This window comes from Bactrocera dorsalis, chromosome 4, assembly GCF_023373825.1.
Source record: "Bactrocera dorsalis isolate Fly_Bdor chromosome 4, ASM2337382v1, whole genome shotgun sequence".
NCBI lineage: Eukaryota > Metazoa > Arthropoda > Insecta > Diptera > Tephritidae > Bactrocera > Bactrocera dorsalis.
Genome location: NC_064306.1, coordinates 60,288,750 through 60,314,989, shown reverse-complemented (window position 1 = coordinate 60,314,989; position 26,240 = coordinate 60,288,750). Strand labels below are relative to the sequence as shown.

The following is a 26,240-nucleotide window of genomic DNA, read 5'->3' as shown; positions in this document are numbered from 1 at the left end:
CGGACACACACATACAAATCAACGCCCGAATGTGCTTTTGTTTTTGCAACATTAACACCCAGTGGCATTCACCGCATGCGCCGCAATTGCAACATTGTCATTTTACTATTGTTTTTGTTGTTGTAAGCACCTGATTGCTGATTGCTGGCAGTGCTGTCTGTATGCAGCATTTAAATGCAACATTAAGCGGCAACATTTGCCAGTGATTGTTGCTGTTGTGGTAGCTGGTGTTGTTGGCGGCGGCGGTGGCGGCGGTGTCGTCGTGATTAATTGAAGGCAGTTTAGACAATTTTCGAAAGGCGCACAATGACACAAATAGTGTAAACGAAAATGCAAACAAAATTCAACAATAAAATCGCTTTTGTTTGAAGTCTTTCGGATATGAAATAATTAACGGTGCATTTCAGTTATTTTTTATGTGCGCAAAATGGTGCTAATATATGTATGTGCCTTATGTGGTGTTGCCATATTGTCCATATAACTGTTATTGATGCTTAACGCTGCAGGAGTTTCTTACACCTAACGGTGAAGTGAATTACATTTTGAGAGCGGGTGTTTTATAAGGTTTATGAGACAAAATATTTGAGCATTAGAAATTTGTGGGCATTTATAAAAAAAAAATTCATAGATATGGTATGGTGTTTGTTTTTTTTTTGAGTTTGGGACACAAAGTGGTAAAATAAGTCGCACTCTTTTCGAAATATATGTATACATTTACATAAGTATGTATATCTCAAAATTTTTCACAAATTGAAGGTTTTACTTTAAAACAACAAAGTTGCCACATGTCAGAGAATTTAAAAATTGTATAACTTATTAAAAATGAAATGAAAGAAATTGGTTAAAAAATTTATTTCACTCCAGTTTAAGCAAAATTTTTTTGATGCTGCCACCTAACTTTAAAACAAAAGGGCTAAAAATGAAAAAAAAAAATTTAAATGAATTTAAAAGTCGTATAAAAAAACGTCTATAATATTTATTTAATTAACAAAAGAATATTTTTTCGGAGTTGCCACTTAATTCTATATAAAATTGTTTTAAAATTTACAATAAAATTTTTCGAAATTCATAACAATTTAAGACTTGAATAAAAACCTTCAAAGAAAACTACTCAAACTTGTCTTATTGCAATATTATTACATTACAAGGGTGCCACCTAATTATTAACAAAAAGTTTTTGTAATATAACATAAAATATTTACAAATATTAATTGGTTTCAACTTGAATAAAAGACCTCAATAATGTTTTTTCAAGAAATATTTGTAATACTAACTTAAATAAAATATTTTTATATTATAAAGTTGCCATTTCAATATATATTTTTTTTTAATATTTAATACACTAATTAAAATTTTGGACAGCTTAAAAATTAAACAAACACATCATTAGAATATTTATTAAAATTATAATTAGTCCAACTAACTTTATTACAACGATTTTGTTTTACGTAGTTACCACCTAATTTGTTTACCAAAAATGGCTCAACAAAAAATTAAATTAAATATTTATTAATTTTAAAAGAGTGAGGATTTGAATAAATATTCCTTTTTTGAAGAAATTTGCAACACTGTATTACAATTATAGATATTATTTTATTGAGTTGCCACTTAATTTTGAATCAAGGCTGTTGAAAAAATATACATAAATATTCGAAAATTTTAAACGAAATGAAATTTGAATGAAACTTCTTTTTTGAGGAAAAATACAACAATATAAGAACAATATTTTTTATGGAGTTGCCACCTAATGTTGAACAAAAATTGTTGAAGGTGCGCATACAAAGAAATAATATAGAAATTTAACTTTTTAGCGAAATTTATTGCAAAGAACTCTATCAGAACAATATTAATTTTTGGAGTTGCCACATAATTGTGAGAAAAAAAAAATTGAGAAATAATATAGAATTTTTACGTTTTAACGAAATTCGAAGCAAAAACTCTATTAGAATAATATTGTTTTATGTAGTTGCTACCTGATTTTGAGCAAAAACATTTTTGAGAGTACATAAAGAAATAGTTAAGATATTTTACATATTAACGAAATTTATTACAAAGAATAATTTTATTTTATGTAGTGGCCACTTAGAGTTGCCACCTAATTTTTACTAAATTTTTTTTAAAATAATTGTAGCTTGTTATGGAAATTGTTCAGAAAAGAAAGCTTTAAAATTTGTAGGTTTAAATTTTAGGTGAAACAATGTTGCCAGCTTGCAAGATTTTTAAAAATATTATTTGAAGTCAGTATAAATTTAAGAAATATTGCAACTTATATATGAACTATAAGCAGGTTTTAGAAATTGTGAAAAGATGTCAAATTCCGACCTTGCCACCTGGTGTGAAATGAGAAAAAAAAAATTAAAAAACTTTCAAAACCCCGCGTGCCTTAATTTCGCTTAAAAACTCTTTTTGCAGCTTTATAAGAAAAACATCATTTGAGAGAGTTGCCACCTAATTTTTAATTAAAATTTTTTAAAATACTCACAATTTGAAGAGGAACTTGTAGAAAAATCTTTAAAATTTGCGGCTTTGAATTTTAGACGCAACAACGTTGCCACCTTTCAAGATTCAAAAAAATATCATTTGAAGTACATTAGTATAAATTTAAGAAATATTGCAATTTAGTCTGAGACGAAAGAAAATTTCAGACATACTGCAGAATATTGATATTCCACCCTTGCCATATGGTGTGAAACGCAAAAAGTAATTTAAAAAATGAACAAAAAAGGTATAGCGATTTTGCTTTAAAAAACTTTTACTCTGGTTTTTATCTTTAATTTCTTTTTCTATAAAAAAAAACTTTTTCTATAAAATATATTTTCTATAGCAATTTTTTCGATTAAATTGTCAGTTAATATTGAAAAACAGCTGATAGGATTGTTTTTCGAAATCCGTAAAATATCACACTAGAGTCAAATAAAAATATTTCATCAGGTTCTCCAGAAGCTAACCTCGATTCCTCTCACGGAAAAAGTTTTTCGAAAATTTATTTATTCCTTAACCCATTCAATAATTCCTTAGAGTTAGTCCTAACAGAATTGTAGGATATATCGAAGGATAGGTAGTATTAAGAACTCCGTAAGACGTTCAGAGACCCTTAAGACATTAAAGATCATACATATGATACAAGTACAGTATCATAGATGCACATACATATGTATGTACTATGTACATATTAAATATATATGTAAATATGCCTGGAAAATCCCGCTCTCTAATCGTTTTCAACTAAATGACCGTCAACCTCGATAAAGTTGATAACTTGCAATCGATTAACGCTCGCAAATTTCGCTCGCCGATTTCGCCGTTGATAATACAGTTATTACGACGTCACTACTCCTCAAGTCAATAGCTTTCAAGAACTTTATTGCGGCATTAAATCAAAAACTGATAACGTAGCCTGGTTAAATTCTACATTGTTGTTGTTGTTGTTGCTATTATATAAAGCGAGTATCAGGCACTTAGTTGTAATAAATTTCGTTTACGCATCAAAATGGTTGTAATTGGCTATGTTTACCAGCTGCACTAACGCAGTGCTTGTTGCATGCATATTGACTCGCATGTTGCAAGTGTGCACATGTGTGTGCCACAGCAATTGCCACCTGCAATATTTTGTTAAATTGTAGCGTAACTTTTTGCTTTTGTTTTGTCAGTTTGTGCGCTGTGCTGCTATTACGCGTAGTTAACGTTGGTAATTGTTGTTGCTGTTGTGCTGTAGCGTTTTTGCATACTATTGTCGGCTTCCCGCGCCAAAGAGTGCCGCCACGGCCTCACCCGTATTTGCGATTATTAATTGCACTGCCACAACATGTGTAGCAAGCGATGTTGTTGATGTTTTTGATGTTGCAGCGGCAAGCAGCAAGCAGCAACCAGAGTTATTGCACCGTCAAAGCAATTGCTGCCGACTTGCACCCGCCGCATTGCGATGGCGTTGCTGATAAATATGTTCAAACACACACACACACATACACACATGCCCAAGCAACGACTGCTATTATGTGGCAGCTAGTTTTTGTTGTTGTTGCTGTTGCTGCCGCCGCTGATGAGTTGGCTATGCACACGGTAATTGTTGTGTTGTTAATTTTTCAAATCTTTTTGCCGTGTTATGCAGATTTTCAGTTTATTATAAAAATCACGAGAACGGACAGATGGGTGCATGCAACACACACGCACATACTCATACTTACACATGATTGCTTGTCAGGCAGCTGAGCTTAGCTTAGAACAGTCTCTTTAGAACTTGGCTGTTTGGTGTAAATAATTGTTGGTTTCTTGTTGTGCTGCTTGTGGCTTTTGATTTATAAACACTCAGACACACATACATATATACACATATGCAGCTGCTTTACTGCGTTTACAATAATTAACAACAATGTTTAATGGCCGCTTCATTTATAAACACTCAGCGCAATCATATTTCATACGCGTTGCATATACCCACTAGCGTATGTGCTGTTGTGGCTTGCCACATAGTTTTTTGCTTCCCTCGCGCATGTTGCTAAACATTGTTGCTGTGTGCTGTGTGCTGGCAATTATTGTGATTTTCATTAACAACATTACATGGCTGAAATCAATCATGTCCACTAATGAGGCTATTATTACTGCAGCTAATGTGCCTGCGACATGCAACCCGAGGCGCTGCAGAAACCGAAGACGCGCTTCTTAGTCTTCTTAGCTGGGAAAGTTAATGAGAACTCTTAAAATTGTTTATTAGTTGAAGTCGAGCGGCAAGCGCGCTGCTATGAAAAAGTTAAGAGCTTATAAAACGTACGAAATGTAAACGATTTATTAGACGTGTGCCGTTCATAAACCAAGATTAGGCTATAAAATCAGGGATGAGCTTTTACAATGCGCCATGTCAATTGAGAATCGAATTCAGAGTTTACAAAGTCCAAATAATGATTGGTGTCGGGAGGCAAGTACCTCATATACATACTATGGTATACACTAAGGCTTCAAATGGAACGAAGCTTCAATATATTCTTCACACTTTTCATCTCTCGTTCTCTCATTTTAACTGAGGCTTCAAATGGAACTATATTTATACCCTGAACAGGGTATATTAAGTTTGTCACGAGGTTTGTAATACCCAGAAGGAAGCGTCGGAGACCCTATAAAGTACATAAATAAATGATCAGTATGTTGAACTGAGTCGATTTAGCTACATATGTCCGCCTGATGTATATATATACGAACTAGTCCTTCAGTTTTTAAGATATCGTTTTGAAATTTTGTAAACATCATTTTCTCTTCAAGAAGCTGCTTATTTGTCGGAACTGTCGATATCGGACCACTATAACATATAGCTGCCATACAAACTGAACGATCGAAATAAAGTTCTTGTATGGAAAACTTTTGCATTTGACAAGATATATCCACGAAATTTGGTATGGATTATTTTCTAAGGCAGCAATGTAATCTCCGAAGAAATTTTTCAGATCGGCTCACTGTAGCATATAGCTGCCATACAAACCGAACGATCGGAATCAAGGGCTTGTATGGGAAACTTCCTCATTTGACGATATATCTTCTACAAACCGAACGATCGGAATCAAGTTCTTATATGGAAAACTTTTGCATTTGACGTGGTATCTGCACGAAATTTGGTACACATTATTTTCTAAGACAACAATGTAATCTCCGAAAAAATTGTTGAGATCGGAATCCTATAGCATATAGCTTCCATACAAACTGGACACATAGTGACGTAAACGAAATGCACCTGTGAAGGGTGTATTAGCTTCGGTGCTTCGGTGCAGCCGAAGTTAACGTTTTTTCTAGTTTTTGGTATCTTTGTCTCCCGTTCTCTCACCTTACGCATAAGTCAATATGTTTCCAAAGCGTTCATGCCAAAAAACAACTCTCACTAGAGTGCTATCAAATGATAGTAGGTTCGACTGTTCCCACCTTAACCAGAATATTGCAAGGTGGGACATACAAAAACAATATTACCTGAGTAACTCCATGACTATAGAATCTTACTCTAAATTCTCCGATTAAATTTTTGAGCACATTTCTAGTATTTTTAAAGCACTTTTCTGTGGCATGACCAGAATTTGTCTAAGAAAGTCAGCTGAAAGCGATATGAATTGATTAGCATGCATTTGGGAGCACTTAACTTTTGAGTTAACACACTAACTACCTAACTGTGAAGCAAATACTCACCACTTAAACCAAATAAGTTTTTCACTATCCGCTTGCCACTTAAACCGCTGTCTGATCTTCAACATATTAAAACAATAAAATGAGCTACTTTAATACGCTCAGACGTCTGTTTTTAGCACATGATTTATAGGTGTCTATAAACTCTTCCTCATGTGCTCTAGCTGCTTCCTGCTCGCCTAAAAGCGGACTCATGCACATTTTCTTACGTGCTCACGCCTTATTACCCATTACTTAATTATTTAATGATAACTTTTTCGTTAATTTTTGTTGTCTGTTTTTTGGTGTTTCTCAAATACAACTAAATGCGCAGCGCAGGTGAAATGGCATCTCACTTAAGCAGCGCATCAGAATTACCAAAAAAATAGTTTATCATACGCTTTATTAAATATTAAGCGTTGTGTGTGGCATGTGGCAAAGGAAAAATGTGATTACTTATAATTTCTGCCGAATAATTAACTCATATATTTGTTAAGTAATGATGTCTGGCCATCATATGTATACACATTTTATTATATTTTCCTTTAAATATATATTTTAAGCAATTACTTTTGAAAATATGTTTAAATAACTTTCGTTAATTAGGTTTATTTATCACTTCGCTAGAAGCGGCGTGTAAATAAAATACCGAATTTTGTTGACTTGAGAATTGAGTTATAAAAGTTAATGGCATAATTAATCGGCTTAAAAATAAGCACGCATTTTCATGCCATTTAATTAGATGAAAATAACTTTGGTAGTGTCTTGCAGCCAGCAACGTTGCCAGTAAATTGAAATTAATAAACGAAATAAATAAATTTTAAAGCCTAGCCACTTTATTTGGCTGAAAATAGTTCTCTAACACGCCAAACGTCAACGTTATCTCACTCAAACATCTTAAAGTGCGCCAAGCAGGTCGGGAAGGCGTCTCTATCAAACTAATTGCCGATGAAAGATACGCATATATGCATAAAATATTTGTTTTACAACAAAAACAACCAGCGACTATATATCATTAGATAAAGTTAACAGATTAGTGCAGTCTAAGTTGATTAAATGGAAGCATCCGTGGCATGAGTTTTGTAGGACAATTGGGTGAGAATTATAGGCAAAAAAAAAAATAAATAAATGAACGACATATTCGAAAAATATATGAAAAAAGATATTTTGGCTTGTAAAGTTCTTGCTTGACGATAAACAAAAGAAAGTCCGAAAATTACTCACAGAACTCTTTTACAAAATCAAACCAGGAAAGAGTTTTTGACTGATCGCCATCACTTTTAGAAAACTTTAAAAAATACTTTTATAAAATAAATCGTAATTTTGGGGTCATATTTCAAAAGCACTGAAACCAAATTAAGGAAGAAATTTATTATTCTGATTTCAATTATTTTCGGTTGTTCGTATAATTTGTCTAAAATCAACCAAAGTCGACAAATCGACTTACATTGAGAACTATATAAGCCGTTTGAAGGCTTCCAATCCAATTCAGTTGATAGAAATTTCGGTTATTCTTCCATTAATCAGCTTCTAAAATTCTTCATACTTCGGAATTTCGGTCTGTAAATTTTATCTTAAACAAGACAGAAATGAAGATAACAACTTATTGCGCTTGTCTATGAAGCGTAAGTTATTGGAGAGTGTTTCATTGGTTTCAAGGCTCAATATATCCGACTAGTCTAGTTAGATCTAAACATCTAACTTTGATCGGGTTTACTTTGGAACCTAGAAAGTGGTCATAAGGAGGCTATAAATGCTCGTAAAAGCAACCTTACGTTGCTTTGTCTACATTTTTACTATAGAGTAACGACAGATTACAGTTTTTGACGCGAATTTTTCAGATTTTACCGTTTTCAGAGCTGTGTCTTCTTCTTCATTCTTCATATCTGAGGAATCTAGTTTAAGAACTGTTGGTTTTGCTGAAAATGAGGAAGATAGAAAGAGCTTACTTGAGGTCTACTCAGAAGGCATTGGGTATGGGAGCCGAGCTTTAGTGAACCGATCTTCAGCCTGTTTTGGGAAAACCAAACTGTTTTGCCTAAAATCGGTCGTTTTTTATATTTTTAAGTCAAATGAAGTAGCGAACTACACCCATAATACTTTTTTCTAATCGCTGGTCGTCCTTTTGTTAGCCTTTTCAACGGGTTCAAAGTATTTCCAAACGCTTTTGTGTTGACTTCATCAGTGACAGTAATCCGCAATATGCACAGTGCTATAGTTTACTTCAGCCCGGTGACTTGAAAGCTTTCCAACAGCTCTCCACATAAATTTTAAACTGCTATACATACGAAGGCTACTGTGTGCAGCTGCGCATGCGCAGAAGCTCGTCTTTAAGCCATTGTATACAACATTTGTATGAGTGTGTATATTTAGCTTAATATTGTTTATGCGCATGCGCACACCGTGGGATACCGAATATTGTTGAAATGTTGACGGAAATTATGAGTCGCGCCGAGGCGAGGGCGATAGCCAAGCCGCCAAGTGTAGTGCTGTCAGTTGAAGATGAGCCGAAGCGCAAGCAATGCGCAGCTGGTGATGACTCGCTGGTTTTTTGTTGCTGCTCCTTTGTTTTGCAACTGCAACAGCGGTAGCTGATTCTAGCTAAGCCTTTGTTTACGATGCACATGCTGATGATTATTGTTAGTGTTTTGCCGTATTTCAGCAATTTGCAACTCCATCTTAAATTACCAACAAAGCTACTCGACTTACGCCGCCAACTAAGGCAGGCAACAAAGCGTTGCAAGTGTGGCGGCTAATAGTGCACATTCGTATGATTGTTGATCTAGCTGCCAGTGTTGCAGGACGGCACTACGCGGCACGGCACTTTACTGTTGCAAATAGTCATCATCAGTTTTATGATGGCTGCTGCCAACAATAACAATAACAGCCGTGATTGCACTTGTGCGTTCCGACGTTGAGTGCCTCATTAAGTGGCTGGTGGAAGTGAGGAGTCCATCGAAAAAGAAAAGGTTGTGGGCAACAACAAAAAAGAGCACCGAAAAACATTCGGTTCTACTGATTGCCACTTGTTGCTGTCAGTCGGCGGTAATTGTTGTGATTTTTTCGTTGCTACCGCAGGAATATGATGCATGTGCCGTCCGAACGCCAGCCGTTGAGCATGCAACTTGCAACTCAGCAGCTAATTGGCGGTCAGACTAAGTGACGCAAATTAATTTAATGCATTCGCATATATTTTCGCCGATATGAATTCCAAGAAATTGTGCACATTTTTCACGCCGCTCGCCGATTTTTTCACCAAATGCATTTTTAAGCGCATTTGCCGCAGCCACTTTGTCTCATTTATAATGTTTGGACTGCTTGCCACAATTTCACATTTACTTTTTCGGTTGATATTTTCCACCGTCGGAGCGCCGTTATTGTTTTTATTGTTGTTATTTGCGGACATTTTGGGAAATGTGCAACACGCTTTCGCATTAATGCTGCCACAACAACTTCCTGCTATCGCGCGGCGCTGAAAACAGCAGGCCGAAGCGGCGCATTAAGTACTACTCTGCTACATTTACTTTCACAAACATACATACACACACAAACTCATACATACATATGTATGTACACCTGTTGCATATACATACAAGTATGTGCCGCATGTGTGCTTGACGATGAAGCCATCGTAAATGACCAAATTTATTTAAACAAATAAAACTTTGATTTATCGCAGCACGCACAGCACGTTGCTGCCGCATAGCTGTGTGCGTGTGTGTATGTGCAGCAGCTTAACGCCACATGTTGCATGGTGCGCATGCGTTTACGAGCGCGTTTTTTCCACAATTTTTCTCTTAGAGCTTACCGCTATTGTGTGCGCGCGCCGCAAATGTTGTTTGCTTTGAATTTATTTGCAGGTCAAAACACTTGCAACACGACTGCGCAAGCAATGCGGGCGCACAGTGGGTGGCGAGTAGTGAGTAATGCGGGCATTTTTTGTTGTAATTTTTTAGTTAATATGAAAATTATTCCAGGAATTCATGAAATATTAGTCGAAGTTTTAGAAAATATTCAGACTTGAACTGCCAAGAGAGCTTCTCTATACCTTAAATATAAATTTGTATGCATTTTATTAAGCGGTTGAGAATTATAAATCAATATGAACGAAATTCACGCGGTTGCAATTCTGATGCGATTGGGTTAAACCACTTTTCACTTTTTTTCAACTTTTCACTTGAATTAAAAAAAAATTATTTGGGGTTGCCACCTTGCCAAGAATTAAAAATATTTCAACGGTCTTATGAAGCCTTATGATTCCAGTAAAATTAAAGGCGATGGTATTAATACAATGTCGCAGTAGAAATTCGCAAACCGAAAATTTGTGCAGGGTTGCCAAATTGTAAAAATATGTACATAAATTTAAAACCAAATATTTATGATATTAATTTTTCTGTGTATTAACATTATTATTCACAAAAGAAAGACTTCTGTGTATTTAAAACTTGAAATTTGGCCGAATGGGGTTGCCACCCAAAAATTTTTTTTTTTTTAAGAAAATCAAAAAAAATTTATCAGCAGATATTTAGAAAACGACAAATTGTGCTGCGTTGCCACCTTATAAAATTAAAATTAATTTTAAAATCGTATTAATTAATAACGGGATTAATATTATTATTCAGTACGAAATTTTACACATTTAATACTTGAAATTGCGCAGAATATGGTTGCCACTAGAATGAATTTTTTCTTAAAGAAAATCTAAAAATAACTCAAAAGAGCATTACAAATCGAAATTATGGGAAGAGTTGCCACTTAAAAAAAATAAAAATTTATTTTAAAGCGAATATTCGCTTGATCAATAATGTTAATATTATTGAAAACGTTAAAAAATATGTGATTGTATACATTTAATCCTTGAAGTTGGTATGAAGAGAGTTGCCACCTGGATAAATTTTTTTTTATAAATATAGACAATATCTCAAAAACGAAATTTTGTGAAGGGTTGCCACTTTATAAAAATAAAAATTAATTTTTAAATCGATATGCGTGGGATTACTATTATTATTGAAAATTTTAAAAAATTATGTGATTGTATACACTCAATACTTGAAATTGGGCTGAACAGGGCTGCCACCTGAAGAATTTTTTTCCAAAAAAAACTAACGCAATAAATCAAAAGAGCTTTACAAATCGAAATTTTGTGAAGAGTTGCCACTTGAATAACCATAATATTAATTTTAAAATGGAATATTTATGGAATTAATTTTTCGGAAATTCGACAACGTTGAAAACATAGCTGAAAATGCTTACCACCCAAGGATATCAAGTTTTTATCGCAACCAAGGCTGAAACGCCCCACTGTGACTTCATTGCCAAATCACTTATGCGTTCAATACATATCAATAAACTGAAACAGTTGCAGTTGCAATTGCTCCTATAAGTGCTGTCGTTACCGTTGCAGCCGTAACGGCTCACTATCAATACAACTACCAGTTTCGCTTGTTGTATGGCCGCTTGATCGTAAAGTAAATTACATGCAATTGTTGCATGCAGATAATAATAAAAATTCAATTTGTGCGTTAGAAGGAAAAAACAACGCGCAGCAACAACAACACTCAAAATAACAACAACACATGAGTCGCAACCGAAATATATGCAATATTTGTGATTTTTACTTTTTAAGAAAAAGCAAAATATGCGCCAACATGCGGAACACTTTCGGCAAATCGTCTCATTGTGCCACAGATCGCGCCAATTCCCAATTCCCAGTGCAAATGTTAGGCGATCGTGCGATTATTTAGAGATCGTAATCGCGTTATCGCGCCTATTCGTTGCGCCATTGATAAACTGCGTGCGATTGCAATCGCGATCGCGTTCGCTGGCGGCGAAGTGCGAAATGTGAGCGCCGCAGTTGCAAGTTGCAGGTTGCAAGGTCACCGACAGCGCGTTGTGACGCTGGCTGGCGATCGCACGCTGGCGTTTTACTGCTGACAATTGTGGCTATAAAATTTCACAATTCCACAAGCGAACGTTTTGCACGGTTATGGTACACACGCGCGCGACCAACAACAGCAACAACATGAAATATATGAAATTGCTCGCCTGCTACTTACTACTTAACTGTTAACTGTTTAGCAATCGCTTTTTACGCTTGCCATTGCTGTTGCTGCGGCAATTTACTGCACGCAATAAGCAACAACAATAACAATAACGTTTACCGGCACAGCAATTGAAAAGCAATTGTAAATTGAATTACAACGCAGCAAAAAAAGAATTCCGAAGGCAACACTTTTTAGCACCGAAATTCACACTAAAGGCAAAAATTAATTGAATTTGCATGCGAGGGAATGTGTACAACACAAATAACAGTTACATGCAACAACAAAAACAAATGTGCGATGTAAAAGCCAAGTAATTGAATATTAAGTGCGGGAAAAATATTTGCAGTGCTGGGTAGCTCGGCCCCTTTGGGGCTAATGTGGCGCAATGACGGAGTTTTCTATGGAAGCGATAGTTTTTATAAACAACGATATTTGTATATATGTACATACAGACATGCTAGTATTATACATACATATGTATGTATATTGAATCATATGTATATTCAAATATCAGATTTTTGAAGTAAAGTTGAAAAAGTTTGAAAATACAAAAATAGATATTTTTAAGTAAGAAAAGGCCACATTGGTAACACATTGGATAAGAAAATTCTAAATAATGTTGCCACCTATTTTTAATTTTCAAGGCTTTTGTGCAAGAAAAATTTTACTTTTTACTAATCTCTATTTTTATACTATTAAAAGTTCATATAAAAAGTTGCCAATAAGGTTGCCACCTATTTTTAACTATTTCATTTTATTTTTCAAAGTCTTTATTATTTTATATTTTTAAATAAGAAAAAGTGGCATTTTTTGAATGTTAGAAGAAAACAAATCGCAGATAATGTTGCCACCTATTTTTTTAATACTCGGGAAATTGTAAAATTCCTCAGTATGTATTTTAAAAAAACATTGCAAGTTGTTTTGACAAAATAAATGCATTACAATTAATGCTTTCTTAAATAGATCACTTATAGAGTTACCACTTATATCGCAAAAAAAATATTAAAAAAAAAAACAAATAATTACAAAAATTAAATTATAATAATTAATTTTTTTTAATGTTGGCTTTAGTTGAATATTAAAAAAATTTGCAAATAATGTTGCCACATATTTTTGTTTAATAGTCAGAAATTTTTTAACATCATTTGAAAATTGATTGGTATTTTAAAAAAACATTAGAACTTGTTTTGACAAAACAAATGCAAAACACTTAAATAGTTGCCACTTATTTCGCAGATAAATATCAATACAAAAAAATATTAATTTGTGTTTTTAATTTATATATAATGAATCAAAATGATAATGAAGCAATTATTTATTTAAGCACGCTTTAATTTTTTAGAGTTGCCACCAACCCAAATTTTTAAAATTATTAATATAAATTTTGCTTAGTTCGTATAACACTAAATATTCTTATTTTGTATAATTTGAACATTCTTTAAAACAGAAGTTTTGAATTCAGTCCCAACCGAGCTTTTTTTGAGGTTTGTCATACTAAGCTAAGTTTATTTAATTTCAAAATAAATTGGACTAGAGTTGATAACTACCAAAAGTATAAGTTAAATTTGTTAAAGTCATCTATTTTCCGAATTAACTGAAAAATTCAAATATTGGTACTCACAGCAAGTCCCTTTCAACTTGTACTCATGGTGTTGCCACCTTTATGCAACAACAATTTAAGTGTAACATGCAAGAAATATTCGTAATTTTGTTAGATTTTTTAAGATATGGCTTTAAGTTTTTATTGCAATAAAAAGTTTTCAGATTTAGGGTTGCCACCCCAATTTTTTTTAGATAATTTTTTATACTTAATAGAAATGATACATACTTTTGGGCACCGGAAAACAGACATTTTTAATCAAGCGATATTTTTTGTTGGTATTCATGTTGTGTTGCCACCTTAATGCATAAATATTGTAAAAATTTAAGAGACACATGCAAAAAAAAATCGTCATTTTGTAATATTTTTTAAGGCATGGACTTATGTATACATAGCGAATTTTAAAGATCAGGGTTGCCAACCATATTTTTTTAATTTTTATACTTAATTAAAATATTACATACTGTTAAAAATTATAAAACTATTTTTTAAAACTAAATTTTTATTTTTTATATACTAAATGTATTTTTTCTTTTTTCTCTTGCAGGTGAGTCCTAAATACCAGCTGTGTTATTTAATGACGCCGTCGTTTTATATATATTGAATCCTTAAAACTGCGTTTTACTACGGTCATCATTTTTGAAAGGTAACTTTGAAAAAAAAAATATTTAGAAAATTTTTTTTAGTAAAAAATATGAACATGACAAACACATATCATAAAATAGTAGACAAATTAAATGATTAGAAATTAAAAATCAAAAATATTTTTAATTTAAAAAATTAATTTTTAATTAAAAAAAATATTTTTAATTTAAAAAATTAATTTTTAATTAAAAAAAATATTTTAATTTAAAAAATTAATTTTTAATTTAATTTTAATGTAATTTTTAAATTTATCATATTTTATTTTATTTTTTTAGTAAAAATTTTAAAAAAGTAAAAAAAAAATCATAAATAAAAAAATATTTAAAAAGACTTTTTTACAAGCACTCACTACACCTCCCCTGCGTCCCACTTAGTTATTATTTTTGCAGTTAGTTTCCAGTTTTATGTAAAGAAAATTATTTGCAACACTGCAAAACGCATTCACGCATGCGTTAATTAACGAAAATTAGTATCCCACGCTTGTTTCATAAATTAGCATTCTAGCAACATACAGTGCTTGATGATATCAGCGAAAATACCACAAGCTGCGGCTTTATGCTGCCCAGCTGCGCTGCGTGTCTGCCAAAGTTTACCTTCCTTTCACTTGCCTCTACCTTATCTTCAGTGTGGTTTTAGAGCTGTGTTGCATGCCACTTCTAATACTAAATGCCACAGTAATGCGTTGTGGCTGCCACAATAAGCTGTTAACTATTTTTATTGTTTGTGTATGTATTTGTAAATTATTATGCGTGCGCTAATCGTTTGTGGAATGTGCAGTTGCAGCTACAAGCAAACACACAGGTGTTTAGAGGAGGTAGAGAACCTCAATTTGTGGCTTAATATATTTGTATATATGTGTAGGTATGTGTATATGTATGTATCATATGTTATGTTATATATAAATATATGAAAGCTGTAAAGTAACCACATATCTGATAAGCCGTTAACTCGTAGTCTCTCCCACCCAAGTGCAGCCCCTAGAACGCTTATTGCACCTCTAACTGGAAAGCCAGCTGTTTAATTTTTTCACTTCAAATAGTTTTAAATCCCCACTGATGTATGCTAATCCCCTCAACAACCTATTATTGACTTCACTTGTGATTTCTGTGAGACTTTATTACTCACATCTCAATTTTCCGGCAAATTTCCATCACATTTACTTTGTTTACATTTCAATTCATTTTTTCCAATCACTTAATTGCCTCTCAATTACAAGCAACTGCGATTTGTCGGAAATCATTTCACTTAATCGCTTTTCGCCATTTTCTTTTGACATGTTTATGACAAGTTTAGTGACAGGTTTCGGTTTCCCAAACATTTTTCGCACAAAACGCTAACCAAATCCGACTTAAAGCGCATTTATTTTCATAACTTTTTTTATTTTTTTGCACAAAATTTCATAGCTGCAGGCATTTTATACTTATAGACATAAAATTTCAGCGTCAACCGGCAATTAACTGCATCTTACACGCAACAAAAATTGAATAATTGATTTACATGGAACTCATATTTCACCGGTAATTATGGACCGCTGGCTGAGCTTAATTTTTCACCTGTCTTCACATTGGATTTTGATAGAAAAATTATGAAAATTATACGGTATGGTAATGTGCAATACACTGAGCGACGATGGAGTGTAATTTACTACGGGTGATCCAAGTAGAGGTACTCTTTTCAAAAGCCTTTTTTGACAGATCACGCGTGAGTCGTGTCACTTTTCCATGCGATCCTCCCAAGCGCTTTCGCTTCGTTTTATGGACACTTGAAAAGTTTCAAGAAGATCCGACGCTTTCGTGTTAAATTTTGTTTAGCGATGAGATCCTTTTCTGGCTCCTGTAAACAAGCAAAATTGCCGCCTGTGGGACGAAGAGCAACATGAGGATATTTAAGAGTTATCATTTCAACCTTTTCCATTAAATTTGAAGTTTTATTAAAAAAGTAGGCAACCTCGGAGAGGATCATCGTTTATATTGAAAAGTCTCGAATAGGTCCAATTTATGGTTAGGAAATATTGCAGAGAAGAGCATTACTTTAAATATAACCTTCATAGTTCACCTCTATTTTGCTCTTCGACTTCATTTCTTAATTTGTTGTATGATCTAAAGTTCAGTTGGGTTATAGACACTTCACTTGAGTTCAGATGATATCTAGAAATCCTCAAACCAGCTTTTTATCTAGTAGATAAAGTATTTATGAAAATAGGGTCTGAAGGTAGTATAAAATAAAGCTTAATGATCTCTTTTTTGTCTGATCAGGTAGTAAACTGTAAAAGGACTTCATACTTTCTTTCTCTCTGAGTGAATGATGTCTGCTACTTCTGGAGCATATTGAGATTTTGAGATATGTTAAAACTTGTTTTTTATATTCTCACTCTCTATTTATTTCTCTATCTCTACGTCTATCTCTATCTCCATCTTTCTTCTATCTTCTTCTCTCCCTCTCTCTCTCTCTCTCTTTGTGTCTCTCTGATTCCCTTTAGGATGCTCCACCAAAGATAAGAGTCTTGATCGTTACAAAACATAATCTCTTAACTGAGAAAATTTGTACCAAACTGAACGATTCAAACAGGTTTAGATCGTCGAAAGGAGGTTTCTGAAAAAAAAGGTAGTATTGAACTGGATCTGTTCCCATTCAGCGCTACAGTTTTCTTAATTCTTAAGCCTGCATTGTGTTTAAGAAGGGTTCTTATAAATATATACTTGATTATAAGAATGTTTTTTTACTGATGTTTTCGTGTAAAATAGTGATCGTGTTCATTCTGGAAAAGTAAAGTTAAATTTTCGAATAACTGGTCACTGTTTGGGGCTGACAGATCAAGACGACTGCAGAAAATGTCTAGATCAGGGCACCAGTGAAACAATAGAGCATCTCTTATGCACTTATCCCGCGTTGACAAGACTATGCTGTAAGCATTTGAGTCCCCGCGGTATACACAATACAGAAGGTATCGATAGTGAGGCTTTAAGATTAGGTAGCTTACAGTATGACTACTCTTCTTGAACCTAGCAACTGATCGCATCTGACATCACAAAAGACCAAAAGTGGTCTAAGCGTGGCTTATTGGCTTCCAGGTTAACCTAACCTAACCTATTTGCTTGATTACATCTTAGCGTACAAGCAAGCTTATCTCAATTTAGCTACTCTGTTAACCTACAGTTGGCGCGCAGTGTACTCAGTCTGCTATGGCAAATATTTTTTAACAAGTTTTCTATTAAATCATATTAATTTGATTGAAATAAATACACAGCATATTTGTAAACATTTCCCAGCGCAACGTTGCAAGCAAAACTACAAAAAAACACGCCGACCGACCATATGCGGCATGTGTGAATTATGCGTGCAACCTAGGCGATTTTCTCAGGCCTGCTTCTAACGCGAGGCGGCGCCGTCATCGCCCCCGGCATGCCGCAGCGCATGCGAATGCGTTAATTGGCAAATTGGGCAAAATGAATGCAACTAAATGTGAGAGATTAACGCCTAAATTACTATAATCACCGGCGCGATCACTTGCCGGCAGCGGCAACGCGGACGTCACTAACAAGTGCAGCGGCCAACAGGCGCTTGATTAATGCGCGCCAATTGTTGGCGGCAGCGCCACAAAATCCGCACTCAGCTTCGCACAAAAAGTGCGTTCACATTTGATTGACGGTGTTTACGGCGCGCTGCGTCACAGCGTCACGGCGACGTCACAGCGCGCGCCGCGCAAATGCAAATTACTGTTGACAATGTTACGTTGCATGTCCAACAAAGTATGTCAACAGCAATAATAATTACTCAATTGCGATTGGCGGTGCATTTGCGCTGTCTGTCTGTTTGTCTGTGTGTGCGCGCGCGCTTAGCGTGGCAGGCAGCGCTTGGAGGCCTTTTTTACGCGCACACCCCATCGCGCCGCGCTGCGCTTTGCCTTGCCACAAATAATTGAATGCAAATGGAATTAGCGACTGCCGCTGTCTAGCTGTTGCGCTGTAGGCCTAGCTGTGGTTTAGCGGTTGCAATTGTCATTGTTGAAATGAACAACAACAACAAATACAACTGCCGTGGCAACAATTGTGTTTTCGCTGCTGGTGGCGCGGAAAACGAAAACGCACCTTTTTATTACGCAAATTTTAATGATCCAGCAATTAATGCAACAACCTCGCCACAACAATGATTGCTACATCCTACAAGCGGCATGGCAGCGTGCAATGGCATTAACCCGCAGTTGCGTTTGCCGCAAGCAGGAGAAAAAACTCGTCAATTAAACGTACAACCAACAAATTAAAATCGGTCAAAGAGGTGCGAGGTCAAAAGTTGAAAGCAGACATGAAAAAATGAGCTAAACGCGCATCCACGCATTTGTGCCACAAGTGTATTGTACGCTGGCGAGCGCGCTGGTGGCAAGCTGGTGGTGGCCTCGTAGCTACTCTTGCATGTAAATGCTGGTGTTTGTGTGTGCGTGTGGCACGTTGCGGCAGCCGCATGTTTGTGCGCGCAAATTGCAACCAGAAATGCATGTCAGCAGCGCTTTTGTATGCAAAGAATGTGCTCAAGACACTGTGCGGCGCAGTACGTGAGGTGAGCGCGCGGCATGGCATGGCCGGTAGGAGATCTCAGAAGCCTTGGAATGCATTTTCAAACTTTTGCAAGTTAACTGTCCACGTACGTGATGTAAAATTTATGGGGTACAAAGCGCGTGTGAGGGGGAAATGTTGAGACAAATTGTGTGTAAGTTGTCAGGAAACTATGGATCGCATGAGGCTGAGTTAGAGGGAGTTACAGTTTTTTGAACTTAAACGTAGATTACTCAGTTTAAAACATTACTTTCGGTTGCATAAGGCGTTAGGTTAGTGAGATGGGTTAGTTGGCTGATCCCTAAACATGCAGAGCGGTTCAGTACTCAGACTGTTATGTGCAATCCTTTGAGAGGCGAGTTGAAAAACTTTCAACTGTCGGCAAAGTGCCTTGAACCTATCACAAATCTGCTTAAGTGCTTTATTTCTATTTCTGCTGTTTCACTTGGATGTCTAAAAGTATTAGAGCCGAGGTTCATTTGCCTTGCTGTGCCAAACACGGTACATTCGAGGAGGAAGTGCTGATGCAACTGGCGTCCAATGAAATATTCAATCTTACCGCATGAGTGAATTCCGATCGACAGTGTCCAGTCAAAACTCTTACAATCATTAAATAATCGGCTTTCCTAAGAGCGAAGAGTACACTAGTCTTCTTACGACTTACCCAGGGTCATAAAAACGTTGCAACTTTACAGTTAAGTAGTTACTTATGAGGAAAATCGTGTTGGTTCAACTTTCATGCAGATCATGTCCTCACGTTAGCGCGAAGCTTATCGTTTCCAGTGGAGAGCTGCTTTATCAGCATAGATCATTGAATTTAATGTCAGGCAACTGAGTCAAAACATATGACTTATGTAACCCAATGACAGCCTCATTTCTAGCTTCTATATAAATCGGTCAAGAAAGCAGTGAGAGCATCTTCAATATTGTTCGCAAACAAAATTATGGTAATACTCTTACTTACATGGTCGTTAAGCCGACATTGTATCTCGCTGCTAAAGATGACTGACAACTGGTTTGACAACTTATTTGACAACCAGTTTAACAACTGATATGACAACTATTACTCTATAAAAGTTTATACTGCTAAAAGAACACCCTATACATTTATAATATTCTTACTTAGATATCTGTTAAGCCAACATTGTATCTCGTTGCTAAAGCTGACTGACAACTTTTATGACAACTTGTTTATCAACTGATGTGACAACTATTTCTGAAAAAGTTTATAATTTTAAAAGAACACCCTATAGATTTATTATTATTTATTATTATTAAAAAAACTGAACCAAGCCACCTGAACAATATTGCAATATTATAGTATTTGCAATTCCCTAGTTGTAATTTCTTAGTTGTTATTGTAATGCATAAAAAAACGACTTTTGTTAGTAGCACTTGCAATTTGATTTTGCTGTAATTGTTGTTGTTGCCACATGCAACGAACATGTTTAATTACCAAGTCGACACGTTGCAACCGAAGGGGGTCGGCAAGTCGCATGCGTCGGTCGGTCACAGCGCATGCGTGCGCATTCGCGGATATCAGCTCAATCAAATGCAGCCCGGTATGTGAGTGCGTGTTGTTTTGCACGTGTATTTGCTCATGCAAGTGATGAATTGCTCTTTAATTTGTGGGCGAAGTAATTAAATGCGTGTTTTTTCTTACTTTGTTTCTAGCCTTTTTGTTTTTGTTGCATTTGACTTCCAACCCTTTTTGATTAACAAATGCAAACCAATTTCACGCTTGCCAGTTGCAGTCGCCTTGCGATCGTGAGTGTTGAGATAAGTTAGCCTCTATATATTGTACTATAGTAGGTACTCATATGTATATATGTATTGGTTGTATGTTATAGATTTGTTCGAGGTTTCATCTTAGAGCTTGGATTGTCAAAATCGTAGGAAAATCGTTGGAAGATCGTCAGGCAAGTGTTAGAGAGATGGCAAGAGAGGTCTCTCTAGCACTTGCCTGACATTTCTCGTTAGTCTGTTAAAATTATTTTGGTAAATATTTTGGGTATGAAGGGCGTTTTTTCTCGACTCGTCCCGATAAAGCTGAATTTTGTGTTTTTTTTTTTTCAAAAAGAGTACCGTATACAGATCTCTTTGAATATGCTTGATCGAGCGAATTCTGATCCCACATTCATGGATAGCATTTTGACTGCCGATGAGACATGGGTTTATGAATTTGACACACAAATAAGTCAACAATCATTGGAATCGAACCCGGTTTCAGTCGATCGAAGAGTTTAAACAAAATTCACTGAAGGAGCTGAAGGCCATTCCAAAAAGAACTTATGAAAAGTGTTTCGAGGAATTTCGACTTACTGCTTCTTATGTCATGAACAGTTAGCCGTTATTGAAAGTTCAAGTCACCTAAAGATGGTACTCCCTATCCATATCGAACGAGTGTCGAATACTTTAACATTATATTATAGATATTTAGTACCTACATGGGTACCACGTACTAAGTACTCATTTCGAAATATTTTTCTTCAACGATCTATGATTCAGTTATGAGTTATGAATAGGTGATCGTAAATGTATGTGTTTAATCGATTAGTACCTACATGGTTACCGGTTACTAAGTACTTGAATCAAAATTATTTTTTTTTTTACGATCTGTGTTTGAGTTTTGAGATATACGTGAACGTAATTGTATATTATCGACATTTAGTCACTATGTGGTTACCGGTTACTCAGTATTTAAATCGAAACTATTTTTTTAATTGGTCAATAAGGTTTAGTGTGAGTTATAACTGAACGTATTTGTATATTTTAATACTTTTACCTAAACGGTTACCAGTTACCCACATTGAAATGATCTTTTTCAACGTTCTGCAAACGAAATTCAGTCTTCATATCTGACCATGTTTATATAAGTATAACTTTTTTGGTACCTAGATGGTTACCGTTTGGTACTCAATACTCGAATCAAAATGTTTTTTTAAACCATCTATGAATTGAATTTTGAGTTATACGTGACTTTATTTGTATAGTATCAATATTTAGTACCTACATGGCTACCGGGTATTAGGTGGTCAAATTAAAATTATTTTTTCGAACGATAGCTGAGATTCAGTTGTGAGTTATATCTAACAAGCCCATAGAGTATATTTAAGTACGTTGAAATTATATATTCATTAGGTTTTAATTTCTATATCGAAAATGGAACTGAACGAATGAAAACTAAAAGTCTATGTTAACTCTTATGTACCCTCTGCTCAGATCCTGATTAAAGTTTTCACAATTCTGACTAGGGATTTTCGCCTTCCCACATTACCTCACCTTAATTCGGATGTTTTTTGGCTACCCAGAGGATACTTGGTCTAAGTCCAGAAATCGTGAGCTGCTAGAGCCATATGTAAAAGAATTGAAAAATTCCAAATTGAATGGCGGCCAGAGAACTTTCCTCACTTGCGTGAACTTTTACAGATGACTCCATCCTCTTTTCTTTATTAATGCCTACAAAATACTCTCCTCAGCTCATACATACGTATACAAGCAGGCCAACGTTTAACCCAATTTTTCATACATATGTTATAAGCCTCGACTGGAAAGGCCTTTAGTATCTTCAGTCATTTTCATCATGTTTCGGGTCATTTTTGGAGCACCATTCGTTAGACTGTTGGATAGTTTCGACGTCACATTCATCAACTTACTTCTCGTCACTAGAAATGCGGCGATTGATGAATGTAGCGTCCTCAGTTGCGTTGTCAAGCATATATTTCGGGGTCTCTACTCGAAATCGTGTTTGCAAGAGTTAATCTAGTACGAGTCTAGCTTCATATTAAAAACAGTAACCAAAAGGTGTTGAGTCGATTCATAAGAGTTGAGATCGTCTGCTAGCTCTCTGTAGCCAACACGATGATTTTCAAGCACTGTATCTCTAACTTTTTGATGCTTGATTAACAGAGGTGGATAGACAGCTCGCATGAGGCAAATTTTCGATAGCTTTATGATACTCACTGAATGTTTTGTTCTTCTCAAATCTTAGTGTTCGCAATAAAGTAGACTCCACTGCAGCATTTGCAACGAATCTGTGGCTTCGATTCCATGGCAGACACCGCATTTCAAACATTACTCATTGTTCAGTTTTTCTTTCATGATTCAATTTAATATGAATGAAAGGTTATACCGATTTAGGCTAACATTTTTATTATTACGATTTTTGCACGCCGTTTAAGTGGACCAGTCCGGCTAAAATTTGATCACATGGAAGCTATAATGTAATACTTTTTTTTTGCATCTGGTGCTTAACTTATATATAAAAATATATCGAAAATCGGTGTTGTAGCAAAATGGGTACATAGTATTTCTTTTTAAATTTTTAAACGAATACTGACTTTTTAAAATAACGCTGGCGTTCAGAAATAATTTTCTTTGATACATAAATTGCCTCAATTATTTACTTTTACACTTTTTACGCTGATTCAACTGTATTTTCCATACTAATAGAGTTCTTAACTCATTTTTCACATTTCTAACAAAGAAAATTTCCGTTGCATAAACAGAAAATTATTGTTAATATAAATAAAACAACCGTTTGCACTTCCTCACCACAGACCATTAATTTAACAACGCCGCAATTGCGAACAGCGCACATTTTCCTGCCTTCTATTTTGTTTAATTAACACGCAGTGCACGCATTCATGCAACCAACGCATCTACATACATGCGTGCAGGTGTGTGTTTAGTTGCAAGCGCATGCGCATTAAAGTAGATGCCGGTTTCGCAGCGCTTAAGCCTCCCATGCATATCCGCATCTCCATAAGTATGATTAATCACGTGTTTTGTGCAAATATGCACTCGCTCGCTGCAACGACCGCCCGGCGATCACGCACACACGCACGCATGCGCAGTCGACAAGTCTACGCTCACGCGCAATTGCAACATAAAAGCGCAACGGCAAACAAATGTGTTTACATATAAATATTTATATGCATATTTGTACACATACATATATGTATGTATGTATGTATATGTGTAATGTATGTTGCCTCGTACTCTTTTGTAAACACGCATGCGCGCCAATAATTTCCACCCGTCGATTCGATCCGCATGCGGCCGCGCCAACAGTCATTCACACTTGCAGCGCTGAAATACGCATTGCATTCTAGATATAAAAAAACAACAACAATATTTCCTTTATTTACTGGCTGCTTTGCAACAAAAACGCTCACAATTGGCAGCGAGCGCGGAGAGTTTCCGCATAGCGCGGAAATTACTAAATTACAAGTGGCTGAAAGGAAGGGCTTGTTGCACACTTGTTGCATGCGGTGATTAAGGTTGCAACTACGCATATGTTTGTATGTGTGCGTTTCTTTCAGCAATTTGCATAACTAAATTCCTTTGTCTTCATTCATGTAATCTTATTTACATTACGATTAAATTCATGATAAATGTTTTTACTTTAATGTTTTTATTGTTGTTTTTATATGAAAATTTTATAATATATTTGTTTGTTTGTGTTTTTGTAATTACAGCAGCGTAAGCTGTCACCGACATGGGCAGTGAGCACTACTGCTTGAGGTGGAACAATCATCAATCCAACCTGTTAGGGGTGTTTAGTCAATTACTACAGGACGAGAGTCTGGTGGACGTCACATTAGCTTGTTCAGAGGGCGCCCTCATCAAAGCCCATAAGGTGAGTACTAAATACTAGCTTTATTTCTTCGTATGTATGTATGTACTTATATAAGTTTTCGACATCTTGGGGCAATAATTTCTCATTATTGATCCATATCAGCGTTCAATTATAAAAAAAAATAAATAAATAAATATAAATTTTAAAATTTTTTAAGAATATTATATTTTTTTAAAACAGAATAAATTAATTTATAAAATTGAAAATTTTGTATTATATATTATTAAAATGCCATAATTTTAAAATTTAAATTTTAAATTTTTTTTTTTTAATTTAATTATAACTTTTTTTGATTTTTATAAAAAATGTAATAAATAATGATAACTTTTATAAACTTTTTTTATTTAACATTTTTTTCTTTTAAAAGGAATAAAATAACTTTTTTAATAAAAATGAATGGCAATAGCATTTTTTTGCAATATTAAAACCCCACAGAATTGCCAGCATAACTAAAAATGGAATTTTAATAGGGTTGCCAACTTACTTTAAATTTAAAATATGAAAAAAACTAATAAGTATGATTTTATATACACTATTTTTTTTGACAATATAGTATTTCTGCAATATTAATATTTCCACAGAGTTGCCAACATAACAAAAATTGCAAATTAAAAAAGGATTTTGTTGTAATAAATATAGATTACATCATATAATTTTTATTAAAATTTTCAACAATTTGAATTTTTATACAGGGTTGCCAACTTGCTTGAAATTTGCAAATAAAACAATGAATAAAATTTAAAAACACTATTTTGTTGCCAATATATATTTTCTACAAATCTTATTAATTTACATAGAGTTGCCAACGCAGTTTAAAATATATTTTCTTAATAAATTTTAATAGACCAACGTATTGACTAATTTTTAGTTTAGGTAAAAAAGTGTGCATAGATCGGTGCTTAACAAATGGTGTTTCGATTTCCAAATATTTTTGAGTAGAGTTGCCAAATCGGACAAAAAAATTTATTTTAAAAATTGACAAGTGGCAATTATATTTAGCAAATTTCATTACTTTTATATATTTATAATAAATTATAATATTATATGAGTACTTCAAAGAGCACAATGTGGACTCTATATGTAAAATATCGTTTTTCGATTTAAAAGTCATTTCTTTTTAACAGAGCTGCCACCTGTTCGAATTTTTTAATGGTGGTGGAAGTTATGAAACGATTTCATATAACGATAATAAAAAAATCGTATACTGATTTTTATATAATTTTTATACAGGGTTGCCATATTGGAAAAATAATTTCGCTTAAAAGTAGCAATAAGGTTATGATATGATGCGAATTTAAACTATTTGAAACATGTTGATAATAAAAATAATAAAAAAATTACTTTATAAATACTGAGCACTTCAAAGGGCACCTGGGATTTTCTTAAAATATGCGAATTCAATATTTCCAGTTCTAGGTCCATATACTTAACATACATATGTTGCCCGCTTTCCAACCAACTTCGTGCCACTATTCATTTACTTGCAAAATCACACCGATTATGCCATCATTTTCATATCAAAATCACTTAACATTTATTCTTTTCAATTAACTGGCAATTCTAAAACACTTAACTTGCACAAAAATACACACAATCACTACTTGAAAACAATGCGCATCGTG

At 34.6% G+C, this 26,240-nt stretch overlaps 1 protein-coding gene across 15 annotated transcripts in view; it reads left to right on the top strand.

Moving 5' to 3' along the window:
* The window catches only part of LOC105229801 (platelet binding protein GspB), a 453,756-nt gene that overhangs the window by 295,858 nt on the left and 131,658 nt on the right, over positions 1-26,240 (top strand). For 13 of the 15 annotated variants that reach the window (XM_049454139.1, XM_049454127.1, XM_049454137.1 and 10 more), the window contains one exon: positions 24,458-24,618. In XM_049454139.1, the coding sequence (XP_049310096.1) occupies positions 24,478-24,618 (141 nt within the window). In that variant the 5' untranslated portion in view covers positions 24,458-24,477. Of the gene's footprint in view, positions 1-14,329; positions 14,429-24,457; positions 24,619-26,240 lie in introns of all 15 variants that reach the window. The other 2 variants (XM_049454128.1, XM_049454141.1) reach the window with 1 other exon arrangement.